The sequence below is a fragment of the Liolophura sinensis genome, chromosome 11 (genome assembly GCF_032854445.1).
Source record: "Liolophura sinensis isolate JHLJ2023 chromosome 11, CUHK_Ljap_v2, whole genome shotgun sequence".
Lineage (NCBI taxonomy): Eukaryota > Metazoa > Mollusca > Polyplacophora > Chitonida > Chitonidae > Liolophura > Liolophura sinensis.
Window position 1 is genome coordinate 21,688,564 of NC_088305.1, and position 16,247 is coordinate 21,704,810.

The 16,247-nt window shown below is 40.0% G+C and overlaps 1 protein-coding gene across 1 annotated transcript; it reads left to right on the plus strand.

The window, feature by feature from the left end:
- The first annotated feature begins 615 nt into the window (after positions 1 to 615).
- LOC135477508 (post-GPI attachment to proteins factor 3-like) lies at positions 616 to 15,743 on the plus strand. Its single transcript, XM_064757633.1, is given in 10 exon segments — positions 616 to 646; positions 4,966 to 5,803; positions 6,841 to 6,990; positions 8,478 to 8,540; positions 9,685 to 9,746; positions 10,637 to 10,773; positions 11,796 to 11,884; positions 11,886 to 11,929; positions 11,931 to 11,999; positions 12,456 to 15,743. Coding segments are annotated over 9 exon segments (993 nt in total). The 5' UTR covers positions 616 to 646; positions 4,966 to 5,518; the 3' UTR covers positions 12,550 to 15,743.
- Positions 15,744 to 16,247: the final 504 nt, after the last annotated feature.

Genomic DNA, 16,247 nt, shown 5'->3' on the forward strand with positions numbered 1-16,247 from the left:
TTTTGTTGTTTCATTTTGTACTACATAGTATGAATGAAATTCAACAATGTTAAATGTACTACCTCCATATTTTATATGTCTAAGTTTCGTTGGGTCGATAGACAAGGTTAAAATGTTAAATAACGAGTGAGATCATTTAGCTAGCTGAATTAGTATGAAAAATATGAAAACCCAGATTCCCCTTGTCACATATATAAGACATATAAGTTTCAACGAACACAACAGTTACTTACCAAGACTACCTGTAGTGTAGGTGTACACTGTAACAATTATTTCAAACACGTGTTCGGCTTTGAATACAAAATATTAGTGTACTTGTATACCCTAGGCAGCATCATGTGCAAGTAAGTAGGCGGGAAAGGATGGTTCCGTTATATGGCACGTGAAATGAAGTCACAAAATAACTAAACAACCATTAGTTTGAAATGTCACAGTGTCAAGCGGAACCCTAGCAATAGCAGTTTTTGGCAAAAAAGGCAATACTTACGATTTCTGGCCAAACTTTGGCTTTCTCTGAAAAATAGCTTCAAGCCTCAGTCCTGCGCAGACGGTCGTTCCGGATGTCACATCGGGGATACCCCTTGCTCTATTTATAGACACGCTCTCGCGTTGCCAGAACGTGGAGGAATAAGACAGAAACAAGCGGGTAAGACGTTTAGTTCTTGACGGCGCGGAAGTACAGGTCCATGTTCTAAAGGCCTGTGCTTCGGTGCACTGTTGCATTAATGTCCTGTAATGTAGCAATAGCCTTTGGGTAATGAGCTGTTCGGGATTGCTAGAAAATTCAGTGCAGAGTGGCTTCGCCTCGAATCGACAACAACATCAGCTACATTGATTTACCCTGTTCACATGGACAAAGTTAAGCTCGTTTATGCTATTGTCACATCAAAGTAGTTCTCAAAACGTCCTGTGCGTCTTAAAAACTTCGTCAAACGGCCTGTGGTTGGCGCAGTTCGTGTGACTTGCCAAACGATGTCTAAAATACGATGCACGTTACCGTAACACTTCAAGTCAACGATCGAACTGTTTAGGGGTTGAAATGATCATAGAGGTCAAGAAATTGGAAGGTATTCTCAAGGTATACCTGACTGAAAAGGTATACCCGGCCAGCTGATTTTGTGCGTCCCACCTTTGAGCAGTACTAAGAGAGAAATGTAACAACACCAGAACTGATAGCTCTATTCGATTATGTCCAAACCATTAAACTATTGTTTGAAGAAGAGCATTTGGCGGGACTTCAGATGAGACTTGTGTCAGAGGGGAGACTGACTAGGGCTCAGCAGACTGACTAGGCTTCAGCATAGGGCCTCCAGAGATCACAGCCCATATAGGGGAGAGAACTACTGACATTGCTAGCAATTAGTATATTTTGTACTTCTTGTTTAATCTATTATTTATTGTTTGAGAAATGTTTTTATTCATCAGTGTCGATTATGGATCCCTTTTATGTCATTACTGGTGAGACTGATCCTAAACGATTTGCCAGTATGCCTGTCAAATGGTCTAAATTGCCTAAAGGTGGCAGGGATAACTGTATATGTGATTCCCTTCACTGTGAGGAGTATGCATTCAAACATGGCAGTTGGAGTTAGAATTTATCGAGTTTCCACTAGTCTCATACTTGTGCGGATTTATTAGTGTTGACAGACGGGAACACCTACCTGCAGTTGATAGCTGAGACGACTGTGACTATGGACAAACAAATTATTTGGTGCCCAGCAGTGGTATGTTAAAGCAAGGAAGAAAAGTACAGAGGTGTTCAAGGTAAGCTTATGAAACAACACAGGGCTGTGATAGCATACGTATTCACAGCCCTACAGAGTTAATTGTTAGGCGACCTGACTTAGACTGTAGACGATTTGACCTAAGGTATTAGACAATATGGCTTAGACGAGTCGGATGTTAGACGATACGACTGGACTCCTAAACAGACCCCGTGGGTGAGCAGGCATGATGCACTTGATGGGGGACTGCACCAAATTGTACGGCAATTCCACTCGTAGTATGTCCACCTCGTTTTAAGTATGTTGTCACTCCGTCTAATTGCAGATTGGGATGGCCACAAGAAAATTTTGAGCAGACTCAAAGCTCTAGACCACCTCCCCGTCTGAACCCTTCTATGAAGTTTGTATAAAGACTGTAAAAAGTTGCTACAATGTCCACTCCGTTCGCATGCATTTTGAGCCCGTTCAGTAGCAATTTTAAGAACGTAGTGAGAACTTGTTTGGTGTGATCCGGGTATAAACTTCCGAAAGTGGCTTTGAGCCAGTTTGACGTTGCCCGTGTGAACGCAAAGTGGGGACATTTAATCCGGTTTATTTACTCAAGCTAGCGATGTGGCTTTAAGCAAGTTTCAGGGGTTGAGCAGGTTTATCTGTGCCATGTGAATGGTAGCTGAATTAAATGCCCCGAGTATGTGGAGGTCAGGAAGACATACTAATTAGCAAACCGGCTATAATGTGACCGTGTGAACGGGCAAATCCCTGTACTGGCTTAAAACCGCCTTGGCCATTTGGTTATGTGAAGGCACACATTTTGACAGCTGGCTTCAATTTAAACCAGTTCAGATTTGATCCGGATTAAATATTGGCCATTTGAACAGGTAATTGTATTTGATGTTGGCTTTTTAGTTTATCGTAAGCAGAACTACAGGATTTTTGTAAAACCACGTGGTATGTTATTATTTTCACTTTTTGTTATTATTTGGTTTGTGAATTTTTGTGAGCTTGTGTGTATATCTAGATGCCTTGCATGCATCAAGCTGGCGTTGGTCAACTTGCCATTGTAAGCAACTGGGTACAACTCGATTCTGTCAACCTACGTGTAGCGCTTATGCTGAAAAGTTTGACAAAACCTAACGATCATGAGCTGCTGGTGGCGTCTGATCAGATTCAGTTTCGGTAGGACGAATACGACTGGCAGCAACTGTCAGCAGATACTTAACAGCATGACTGTCATGTGACATGTTTATGATGGTGGGGCCCTTGTACACTCGTTCATACATGTAATTGATATAATGTTTAATTTACCTTTAAGTTGTCTTTTTTTGGAAAATTTAAGGTCTCTTGGAAACTTTTTTGTTTTTTTTTTCCAGTTTTTCAATTTATACCCCCATGCAGTGAAAGGATAGACAAATTTAATAATTTGTTCTGATTATGGCCCTCTACCTCATTCCACACTCGCCATGTACATCATATGCTTTGTCCATACCCTGCAAGATGTGTCGTACAAGCCTCCGCGCATCGATGAGCTTATTTTCTGCCTCGTGGTTCTACTCGGTGGTCGTTGTTTTTATAGTGTAATTCATACATGTGATCATGTGACGCTTCTCTGGAAGCAGCTGTGACCAAGTGGATGCAAGCATGTGTAGATCGATTGAAATGGGGTACAGCTGGATGCTTTAAGTCGCAGAACAGTAGAAAAATTTTATTGGAGTTGAAGCCAGCACTTTATTGCTTGAATATGTGAGTTCAAGTCCAGGTTATGCCGGCTTCCTCTCCGGCTGTAAGTGGGAAGGTCTTCTAGCAACCTGTAGATAATTCTGGGTTTCCTCTGGGTTATGTGTGGTTTCCTCCCACCATAATTCTGGTTGCCATGGCATAAGTGAAACATTCTTTAGTATGGTGTAAAACGCCAATTAAATAAATAAATAAATATTTCGTGAACATTTAGTTTATTAGCCCAAAACTCTTGAAATTTTCTTGAATTGTGGGTACTTCTAAAGATGGAGAAAAGTCCATTATTATACGGTTCTTTGGGGATTATTGTGTATGGAATTTTTAGATTGCCCTGGTTGAATGGTTCATGAAGCAGATTTAAAGAAATCAAAATTATTCAGTTGATCATACTCAGGAATCGAGACTGTATCTTGATACTTGTATTTTTGGCTTTGCACAAAAATTTCTGATTTAACCTACCCATGTTAATAAGCCTTCATTAGTGAGAAAATAAAATTTTGCAAAATTGTATTGAAAACAGATCAGGGATTCAGGAAAGCATTGATGTAAATCTGGATGAGACTATTACTATAAATTAGCTATATGTTACCCAAAGAAATTGTACACCCAGTACATGAAGTGTGTGCTTGCCAACATTTCTATGGAAGTACCGTACTACTTGAAACATATTGATGCTAATTAGATGCTGACATAAATTGGTTAGTGTGTTTTGTTAGACAGCCTTATCAATAAGGCTTAGTCCATCCATTTTTTGTATGCCATTGTACATGACTATAAACTTTACCCATTTTGCTGTATTCTGAGAGTTCCCTCGATGTTAAAATGGTGTTTTCATGTTTGTTTGGTGATGTAAGACGATATTAATATTGATTTACGATCTTTATTTGCCTTCTTTAAAAAATGCACTTCTTTGTTCGAAATTTAAGGTTAAAAGAAGTACACTGGCTGTATATACTTCAGTTCTTCAACGTCTGCAACCAATATTTTGAAACATTCTGAGAGAACTGTGGGTTGTAAATAAATAATTGCACAGTTTTATGAAGCTTGCATCTTTAATGAAACAAATAAGTAATTATAAGTGTCATTTTCATAATAACTGTATGCATAAATTCCACTGGAAAAAGTCCTTTAGTGAGTGAAAAAGTCAAGATTTACAGTAAGTACTCTAATTTTTCAACCTTTTCGCATGTTATTAAGGTGTTTTTTTTTTCAAGCAAATCCTGAAGGCATTATTCTGTGTAGACTGATAAAACGACACTTTTTGTGAAGCCCTGAAATTGGTCCATCCAGCCAATGTAGTTTAGTCCCCAAAGTCAAATTAAAACCATACATAAATTGCGCTGAAAGTTGCTCTTTCATATTTGAAAAGGTTGAGGAATCAGGTTACTTGCACACTGTCTTCATGATATATTCATTAAATACACATTGGTACGTCTACATGCACACTGTCTTCATGATATATCATTAAATACACATTGGTATGTCTGCGTCTATGGCTTTGTTGCAGGAGACATTTGAGAGGCTGGAGGAATTGATCAGCTGGGGAGGAGAGGTTTGTGTCACTGTGTGTGCATTATGCTGATGCCTCCAGGGTGTGGAGAAGCATACAAGACAGGGTGATGTCCTTGATTCTGGTGTTATTATATTAGCGGGAGAAGACATCAGTTAGGACAAGGTATATGTCATTGTACTGGTGAGTCCACACAGTGATCCACTGAGGAGAATTTCTGAGAGCAAGAGACGCATGTTGTATGGGTACATGTACAAATAGCTAGGACTTGAATCTGTTGTTCTGTCTGTCAGTCAGTTTGTCTGTCAGTTGAATATTATGCTTTTTCATGTACATATTTACCAACAAACCCTGTTCACATGTCCACGAATCTGGACAATTCTGGAGCATAGAGTCACAGTCACAGGCATATAGTCAAACCACTGTGAACTAGGACTTCTGTTATTGTGTCCGTCTGTTTGTCTTTCTGCCTGCCTGCCTGTCTGTACATAAAGATATCTTGAGCTAATACTGCCGATGTTTCATTCTGTGAGCCAGTCTGACATATCAAATGATGCAGTGCCCTTGTGACGTAGTTCTACTGGCTGCTATCCTCGGTTACCTACTGGGGTCAGGCTCTGCCTCTGTCGGTGACCGAAGCTGGGTTTTCAGGCGGTGTATGGACACATGTTTACATCAAAAATGCACCAACATGGCGCGCTTCCAATCCAAGCAGCCCTGGATCAGGCAAGTGTTGCGTTGGGGCTGTATGGACGAATGTCAGTATACTTGTATGTGGAAGACAGTGCGAGCCTTTGAGAAGGACGGTTCCTCAATACCACAGTTCTTTGGCAAGGTAAGTCATGTCTTAACTTAACGGAATCGGGCTGTGGTCTACTTAAGTGGCTATGGTGGTTAGAGATGCTTGTCTGTCAATAGCTAAGACACACAAATTTGAACCAGGTATTTGTCCCCTACACTCACTGCATGTGAGATGTTGAGGGACAATATTTATTTATTTATTTTTGTTTAATTATTTACCGCTATTTATCTATTTGGTGTTTTACACTGTACTCAAGAGCATTCCACTGGCAACCATTGTTACGCTTAAAAATTCTTTAGTATTCATGTATTTATTTATTTATTTGATTGGTGTTTTACGCCGTACTCAAGAATATTTCATTTATACGACGGCGGTCAGCCTTATGGTGGGAGGAAACCGGGCATAGCCTGGGGGAAACCCACGACCATCCGCAGGTTGCTGAGCCAGCATGAGCTGGACTTGAACTCACACCGACCGCATTGGTGCGAGACTCCTGGGTCATAATGCTGCGCTAGTGCGCTAACCAACTGAGCCACGGAGGCCCCCGGGTATTCATGTAGGATTATAGAATGATCCAATAAATGAAGCAGAATGTGCTGTTCATGGATCTTACTTTACAGAGAGATTTTTGAAAGGCCTTTCTTTAATGAATCAAGCCCTAATTTGCATTAGCTGTTACGTCCTGCTGTTGCTGTTGATGTTATCTTACATGAAGATCCTTCATTAATGAAGATATATGCAGGGTGTGAAAAACTCAAGTGACCGATGGACAAACACACAATGAGAGATATATGCAGCCTTTTGAGGAAGATAAAAAGTTTTCTGTAATCTTTTCTGTAGAATTTTTATTTATCATATTACTGGCTTTTGTTTTTTTGTTGTTGTTGTTGTTTTTAGTGACCAATTGAGCGATACAGGTGTATATGCATGTTGAGCGATATATGGAGCCTCTTGCAGAAGTTAAAAAGTTACAGCTTTTCTGTAGATTTTTTATTTTTTGTATTTATTTTAGATATTGAAGTAATCTGAGTTTACTTGCTTTTCTTTTTGTTTTATTTTCTTGTTTTCAGTGGCCATTTGTTCGTCTGTGGGGAATTCAAGAGCCAGCATCTGTGTTTTTCTCCATTCTCAATCTTGCCACCCATTTTTTAATATTCAAGTTTCGCTCCAAGGTGCCTTCCTCAGCCCCAATGTACTATGTAGTGCATGGGGCATCCCTGGTAAGTACATTTGTGAATTTTAATTCATAGCTATTGTAGGCATATTGTCAGGGTATGAAATTAGATACAAAATGTTACTTGCCAATGTCACCAGTGTCCTTCAAGATCACCTGGTCATTTAACTGAATAAATGACGATATCATCGAATTGTTGTACAATTTCTTTTCATCTGAATGTAAGGTAAATGACCCCAACATTTCACCCCAAAAAGTGTATTTTAGAGGCAAATAAATGTCAAAATATCCTACTTTTGGCTGCTGAAAAGTATATTTAAGGTGTATTGTAGGATATTATCCTACTTTCCAATACAGGTCAAAACACATTTCAAAGATCAATATCGCCACGATATGGCTGCAGAGTTGCTGATGTGGCATTAAGCCATAATCATTCAAAAATCAATAGAACTCTGCGAAATTAGGTTTAATGTGCACCTAAATCACTGGTGAATTTTTAGGCCGTTGACCAGCTGTACGTAAACTCGCTGGTAGATGGATTAGATGTCGATAAATTACGGGCTAGTCAGAACAGTACTTGCTTAGCTTCACTGGCCCAACCAAAATTCCATTGACGTTGGACCAGCATACCAGGGATAATTTCGAGCTTGAATTTGGTCAGATTTTCACAGCTAATCATGAGGGGTAAACCTATCCAGTAAGATCATTTCAATCAATTTTGTATTCATTTGAATCGCATTTAACCTCAAGAATTTTTTGCTAATATGACATCACTCTGCTTTATGTGTGGAGGGGAAGGTCAGCCAGCAACCAGCAGATGGTCGTGGGTTTCCCCGGGCTCTGCCCCCTTTCCTTCCACCATAATGCTGGCCACCATCGTATAAGTGAAATATTCTTTAGTACGGCATAAAACACCAGTCAGATAATAAATAAATAAATAATTATGTGTAGCAGAGCACCCTGAGTAGAGCATCAACCTTTGGTAGGTACTTGACAAAACTCTTGACTTAAGGCTCTTAGATTTTCAAGCAAACAGCAAGAGCTGGATTTGAACTCGTAACATCTATGGTCAAGGTCCTGCAGTGAGTCAGAACATGAACAGTCTATGCCCTCAAGGCCCTTACATGTGTGGAATGAAACATTTATGGTTGTAGCAGGCTAAACCTTCAACCTTTTCAACCACTGTAGTACTTTTCTCTGTGGAATTTATACTTACAATTATTATGAAAGTGACGCCAGAATTGATTTGTATCATTAAAGATGCAATAGCTAATAGTCTGTCAATAATAACAATTATCTCTCTACACCCCATAGCTCTATCAGAATGTTTCAAAATATTGGGGGCCAAGGTGGTTGAAAATGTTGAAGATTTAGGGAACAACCACTGTTCCCTGGTTTACACATGTTTTCTCCACTGCATGGCTACGATTTTGCCAGTGCGGCGTTAAGCCATAATCATTCATTTATTTGCTAGACTACATGTAAAAGATAGCAAAAGTTATATCTTGTTTTTTTTTTCCTGGTAATTCACAGGTTGGTTTTAATGCCTGGTTCTGGTCTATCGTCTTTCACACAAGAGACACAGATTTTACTGAGGTATGGTTGTAGATTCATGGAATGAAATGATCTTTTTGTAAACTGTATGTATTATACTCTTGTGGAATGTGAGTGGTATGTTCTTGTAAATCTCAAACAGGTATGGAGGGGAGGGGTATGTTCTTGTTAAGCTCATACAGGTGTGGAGGGGGAGTGGTACCTTCTAGTTTAGCTCATAAAGGTGTGGAGGGGAGAGGTACATTCTTGTTAGAGCTCATACAGGTATGGAGGAGGAGGGGTATGCTCTTGTTAAGATACAGGCATGGAGGGAGAGGGGTATGCTCTTGTTAAGCTTATACAGGTGTGGAGGGGGAGTGGTATGTTTTGCTTAAGCTCATACAGGTATGGAGAGGGAGGGCTATGTTCTTGTTAAGCTCTTGCAGGTGTGGAGGGGGAGTGGTATGTTCTGGTTAAGCTCACACAGGTGTGGAGGGGTATGGGTATGTTCTGGTTAAGCTCATACAGGTGTGAAAGGGGGAAGGGTATGTTCTTGTTAAGCTCATACAGGTGTGGGGGAGGGGTATGTTCTGGTTAAGCTCACACAGGTGTGGGGGAGGGGTATGTTCTTGTTAAGCTCATACAGGTGTGGGGGAGGGGTATGTTCTTGTTAAGCTCACACAGGTGTGGAGGGGCATGGGTATGTTCTTGTTAAGCTCAAACAGGTGTGGAGGGGGGTTATGTTCTTGTTAAGCTCATACAGGTGTGGGGGAGGGTTATGTTCTTGTTAAGCTCACACAGGTGTGGAGGGGCATGGGTATGTTCTTGTTAAGCTCAAACAGGTGTGGAGGGGGGTTATGTTCTTGTTAAGCTCATACTGGTGTGGGGGGGGCAGGGGTATGTTCTTGTTTAGTATGGAGGGGGAGAGGTTCTTGGTTCTATGTTCTTGTTAAGCTCATACACCTGTCGAGGGAGGGGGGTTATGCTCTTTTTAAGCTCATGCAGGTGTGGAAGGGGGGGGGGGGTTATGCTCTTGTTAAGCTCATATTGGTGTGTAGGGGAGGGGTGTGCTCTTGTTAAGCTCATACACCTGTAGAGGTAGTATGTTCTTGTTAAGTTCATGCAGGTGTGCAGGTGTATGATCTGCTAGACATTAAAAAGTTTAACAGATGTTTCATTTTTTCTCTGTCTCATGCTTGTTTTGCAGAAAATGGATTACTTTTGTGCCTTTTCCGTGGCCATGTACAGCCTGTTCGCTATGTGCTGCAGGTGAGAATGAAACAAGGATCGCTGTAGCAATTTTTCATCGTTCTAACTGGTTGCATGAAACTAAGGAATATAGACAAAGTATATAACAGAGCTGTGATTATCACCTCAGGCTTTTGTCCTTGCCAGGCACGAACGAACAATTAGAAGAATTACAGTTCCTGTGTTCTTTTGAGGACATCACTAGCTCAGATGGTGAAAGCACTGTACCTCGGTGTGACCTCCTTGTGACCTTGCTCTTGACCAATGACTAGCTATTGGCTAATGTTAGCCGACTTGCAATTTTGTCTAACCTGTTTCACAAAGAAAATGCTTGAATACCTACTAAAGCTTTGTGTCTTTGATGTTGAAAGTTAGCCCCAAATCCCTGGCCAGCTCCTGGCTAGGAGACAGCAAAGTTGACTTTAAAAGTGTTGTGTAATCCATCAGAATGATGCAGAGTGGCCACATAGCTGCCTATGGTAAGACTGCTAAGCTTTGGACAGTTTTACTTTTGTGAAATGGCCTGGTCATTTTTTTTGCGTAGCCTACTTAGGGTAGTCGACTAAATGACACATAATCAACAGTTGTTTACTGTGGGCATTCCACCTTTCTTATCGCTATTACCTGACTACAGTCACATCAGTGAAAACTTGTTGAGCATGATGCTATTAAAAAAAACAGTAATTGCATAATTTGTTATTGCGGTTTTGTATATAGGCCAGTATGTATGTATATGGTATAGTATGCTGATAGCTCACTGTCCAGGTACCGAATCACCATGATAATGCTGAAATATTACCTATGTTGTGTTAAGTCATAATCATTCATTCATTCATTCAGGGTATCATTTGTATTAGAATGTAGAGGTAAAGTATCTTAACTAAAACTCTTTGAATTGCTCTGCGACACAGATTCTTGGGAACAGAAAAGCTGTGGAAACCTTCAGTAGTCGGTGCAGCTTTACTGACGGGCTATACACTCCACATTTACTACTTGGGCTGGATTAAGTTTGATTACTCTTACAACATGGCTGCCAATGTTACTGTGGGTGAGTTTCATCATCAAGCCACATCAGTTAATATTGTTGTTTTAAAGGCGGAATATAAATCTTTTTTTCATTGACGGAGGAGGGTATAGAAATAAAACTAAAACTTGAAAATCATCTAAATTTAAGAAATTTTGGACTATCCCAACAATTTATCCTGATGAAGATATATTCACATGATGGAAAAGCCTTGAAAATCATTTAAAAAAAAACATCAATATCAGAAATAATAAAAAGGAGAATTTCCAGTTTTATTTTTATTCCCTCATGTCCAGTTTTGGATTTTTTAATGACAGCTAACTGTTAAAGCACAAAATTAAATTGGTGTTGCCTTAGTTCTGCGTAGATCAGATCAGATTAGAGTCTAATGGTTTCAGCGGTTGAAATGTTCAATTTTTTATTACCTTTCACATGTGACAGTGAATTGGAACTGTCAAAAATTTCTCCATCTATTCGCACCTGTAACAGACTGTATGTTATATCATTTTATCCCTTATTTCAGGTTGGGTGTTATCTTATTTCTCCGTGTGTTTCAGGCAGGGTGTTATCTCATTTCCTCTGTGTGTTCCAGGCTGGGTGTTATTATTTCCTCCACATGTTTCAGGCTGGGTATTATCTTGTTTCCTCCACGTGTTTCAGGCTGGGTGTTATCTTATTTCCTCCACGTGTTTCAGGCTGGGTGTTATCTTATTTCCTCCACGTGTTTCAGTCTGGGTGTTATCTTGTTTCCTCCACATGTTTCAGGCTGGGTGTTATCTTGGCTGGGTGTTATCTTGTTTCCTCCATGTGTTTCAGGCAGGGTGTTATCTTGTTTCCTCCACGTGTTTCAGGCTGGGTGTTATCTTGTTTCCTCCACCTGTTTCAGGCTGGGTGTTATCTTATTTCCTCCACATGTTTCACGTTGGGTGTTATCTTGTTTCCTCCACCTGTTTCAGGCTGGGTGTTATCTTGTTTTCTCCATGTGTTTCAGGCTGGGTGTTATCTTATTTCCTCCACCTGTTTCTTATTTCCTCCACCTGTTTCAGGCTGGGTGGTGACGGGAGGCTGGCTTGCCTGGTGTCTGATGGTGAGACGACAGAGACCGTACGTTTGGAAGCTTGTCGTGTTCTTGGTCTTTTGTGAACCTCCTCTTACTTCTGGAGGTGGGTGACTTCCCTCCATCTCTGGACGTTTGATGCCCACTCCCTGTGGCATGCAGGCACTGTCCCACTGGGCATTCTTTGGTACAGGTATGTTTCTAGTACAAGCATTATTTTACTGATCAATATTTCTTGCAGTTGTGCTGACAAGTTGTAAGGGTGTGTTTTTTTCGGGGAAAAATGTTGAAAAAGAATTAAGCGGCAGTTAAAAGATCATTAAAAAAACTTTCATACATACAAGAGGATAACCTAGAGCCAGTGGGTTCACAGAACCTAGTGCCAGTCGGTTTACAGAACCTAGTGCCTGTGGGTTTACAGAAGTTTGTCAGGAATGTCACTGCCACTGTAGGTTCTGTAACGCTTCTTCGGTCTAACCACTGGTGTGTGCCGCGTTGTAATGGTTGTACAAATTACCCGAGTAAGTGTAAATTTATGACGGAGAATGCCTCTTTATCAGTGGGTAGGATGAGTAACGTATAATGAGATATACACTTGGGTATTAAGGACAGAGGAAAAGCTGCATATTTTGCTGTTTTTCTTTTCCAGTTTCATGATAGATGACAGCTTAGCATTATGGAAGGAGAAACAGGGGAGAGAGGAGCAGACAGAAGATACAAATGGAACAAAAAAAGCTGTGTAGATGGTGGATAGTTTCATCAAGGTTTTAGATGAGGCCTTTTCCAAGACTGTAAAGGTTGTGCCCAAAATACACGTACAAAGCGCCCAAAGTAGCCGTCCGAAAGACTTGACATTTTTCACTGCAATGAATGTAATAAACAAAAATATTTATTTCATAATCCAAACTTGATGAGTTAATGAGGCAAGTGAGTTAATGAGATAAGATTATGCCAGATAACCCCCAAAAAGGCCTCTGAATGAGCAAGATTGTGCCTTTAAATTTTGAGTGTGGCGAAATTAAGGCCAAATATTACAATACAGGGTGTGCCGAAAATAATGTAATCTAAGCCTCTGTTTTTGCGCTTGAATTCAGCAGTGTTACAGCATATTAGTATTGTATAAATTATCATCTGCATATAGAGATCATTGTTCTTTGTCATCAAAAATGACACCTTTGAGCATGTTGGGGAGGGTTTTCTATCAAAGCGCCTACAGATTCTATTCAGGTGAGATGTTGTACATTTTACTGTGTTACATGTTCTAATCATCTATGACACTGTGATACCTGCAATATGTAAATCAGCTCACCTGGTCTGGATTAGCAGTGTTTAAGGTCACATGATTGTCTAGGTCAGACTCACAATACTGATGTTCCACATAATCGTAAGCGCCAATGATTCATCTGTAAAATAGTCTAGAAAAATGGTATCTCAGAGGAGCGTATTTTATTACGGTTTTATGGATGAAGGAAACTGGAATGCCCATAGTAAATCACCAACCTTAGACTCATTACTGACGAACTTTCTCATAGACAGCACAAAATACATGCAAAGAATTCCCAAGTTCATATAAATTCAAAAATTTATATAAATCTGCCTAAGAAAAGTTGATCCAAATGTGCGACTTCTCAGTTTTTTTTTTTGGAGTATCTATTCTTTTGCATTATGCTGGGCTTAATGGTGGATCAACATGTGTTAAATCGGCCCAAGCGGTGGACTCTGTTTTCTGTAATATGTCTCTGTTTCTGTATAGATGTGCACAGAAAGCAAAGAGGTTCACAAGCACTGCAGCATAACGGCACAAACTGATGTGCTTTTTTGCACAGCTGGTAAGTGACTTGTTTACATTGGAAATCGGCACAGTTCTGTAGCCTTTACTCTCAGGGACTCTCGATGTTCATTGTCGATGTTGGAGGAGAGTGGTGCCTTTGCAAGTCTGGCTACGGATTTTATTTGGAAGGTATATCAGATACCAGACAAAGGCCGGTGGGTTCCTATAAGCTCTCTGGTTTCCCCCACCAATAAACCTGGTCATTGCCACATAAATATTATTTTTGGATACAGAATGAAACACCAGCGAAATGAAAAAAAAAAATACATGAATAACTTCAGTGATTCTCACTAGTGTATTGTACCACCGATTTTAATAGTTTTCATGTCAGTAACCGGCGGATGGTCGGGGGATTCCCCTGGGCCATGCCTGGTTTCCTCGATATAAGTGAAAATACTGTTGAGTATAGCGTAAAACACCAATCAAATAAATAAAATACATGTAATTTTTAAGGTTTCACTGCTTTTGTACATATCCTTATTATCCTGTATATCAGGTTTAACAAAATCTTAACTTGATGATCAATCAGCACAGTGTAAATTTTCAGTATTGAAATTTGGTCTGTATACTTAGGACATAGTGGCTTTGGAGTGTATAAATTTTTAGAAGCTAAAGTAAGAGGGTTTCAGAGATATTGAGTGTCAAAGTACGGCCCATTTTTATATGCCCACCCAGTATACACCTGTTAAATACTAAAGAGATCACACCATCTGTCATGGCGGTGTATGAGTATATACACCGCCAGCTTTCTTGGACGATGTGTTTTGGATGATTATCTCTGTCTTGGGCAATCTGACTATATCCCTTCTAGTCAAGAGGAAAGAAATGCTCAATTTTTCAATGAACAGGGGATTTTGACCAGTCATAAGCAGCATGTTGAAAAAAAGGTCAATCAGATGTCCCTGCACATTCATCACAAATGTTCAATTGCCACTATTGCTTTCACCGAGAATGAAATGCTGGGACAGTGGATGTGTTTGGTAAATTCATCACTACAGTATATGTGGTATCCTTTGTCCACGTTAAAATTGGTCCAGTGTCTTGAAACAAACTTCAGTTTTCAGGCATGGGAAATAAGAGTGACAAGTTTCTTGTAAGTATAGTTGAGCAACTCAGTTGTTACGTTCTAGTTTGAGCGTATATATAAGTTTTCATATCTTTTGTGAAAGTAAGTTTGTTGTGTGAAAATCGGACCTAGTGTCTGAAAGCTTGACAGATGCTGCCAGTTCTAGTCGACCTACGTAGAACCAAATTTAATCTAGTTAGACAGCACTAGGTGATAAGAATCGCAAGGTTTTGTCAGTTATTTGACAAATAAAGCGTAATTTTTGAGTTGTACGATCACTAGTCAACTTACTCTCAGCTTTACCCCAATTAGGCACTTCACAGAGTTGTGAAGGTTATGCATTTAGCATTCCAGTCACTGTGAGTTCAAGCCCAGCTCATGCTGGCTTCCTCTCCGGTCTGGGAAGGTCTGCCAGCCAGCAGCCTGCAGATGGTCGTGGGTTTCCCCCAGGCTCTGCCCTCTTTCCTCCCATCACAATGCTGGCCACTGTCAACTAAGAATTTCTAGAATACAGCATTCTAAAAAAAATTAAAAATAAATAAATCAAATATTTAGAAACATTGTGTAATGCAAACCTTGTTGCCGATAAGGGTGTAAAATTCATATTAAGACACATGTAGTATCCACAGTTACTGGATTGAGATTGCCCCAGCATTGTCGCAGTCTTTACAAAAAAATATTGTAGAGTTGGGCATAAAATCAATTTGGTCATTAGGTGTTTGCGATTGGGGGGAGTTTGAATAGCATTGAATGCTTTTGTGTTGGATATTTTCAAACAACGTGAAGTATAGGACAGGTACAATTGTACGGCTCAATGATGAAGTACTAGGTACATGTATACTGATTATAGTATTAATGCGAATGCTGTAGGCCTACTAAGATTAGCAGTATCTCGTATCCCTTTGGTTTTATTATTGTTTATGGTTTGTATGAATTTGTCATGTAAGTATGGCTGCTTGCTACACTCTGCAGTTGTTCATGTGTGAAAATCATTATTTTTCTGTATGTTTCATCTGTGTTTAACTGAAACGTATATCATTTCCTACAAAAAATGTTATGTTAATAAAACCAAAATGTTTGATAATCATTGCCTTGTTGGTAATAGAGTTTGTTATTAGAGAACTTTAAATTTCAGAAGGAACTTCTAAATAATTCTTCATATGGTTTCGCAGAATCAGATTTTCAAATTCCTTTGACCGGCCCTGATAGCACAGTTGGTAGAGCGTCTGCTTCGGGAGCGGTAGATCCAGGGTCATTCCTGGGTCGAGTCGCACCTGAGACCTTAAAAGAGGAAGCTGTAACTTCCTCACTTGGCATTCAGCATGAAGGGGATAAAGTAAATTTTCCATTTTGTTTGCCACAAGCAGAATTTCAAATTTGTTTTGTTCAAGCAGCATTTAAAATATGTTTTCTGCAAATAAAGCTTTCCAGTTTATTTTCCTTAAGAGGGGCCTCTGTAGCCGAAGTGGAAAGTCTGCCAACAACCTGTGGCCCCCTGGGCCCTTCTTACTTTCCTCCCACCAAAGTGCTGGCCATGGCTGTAT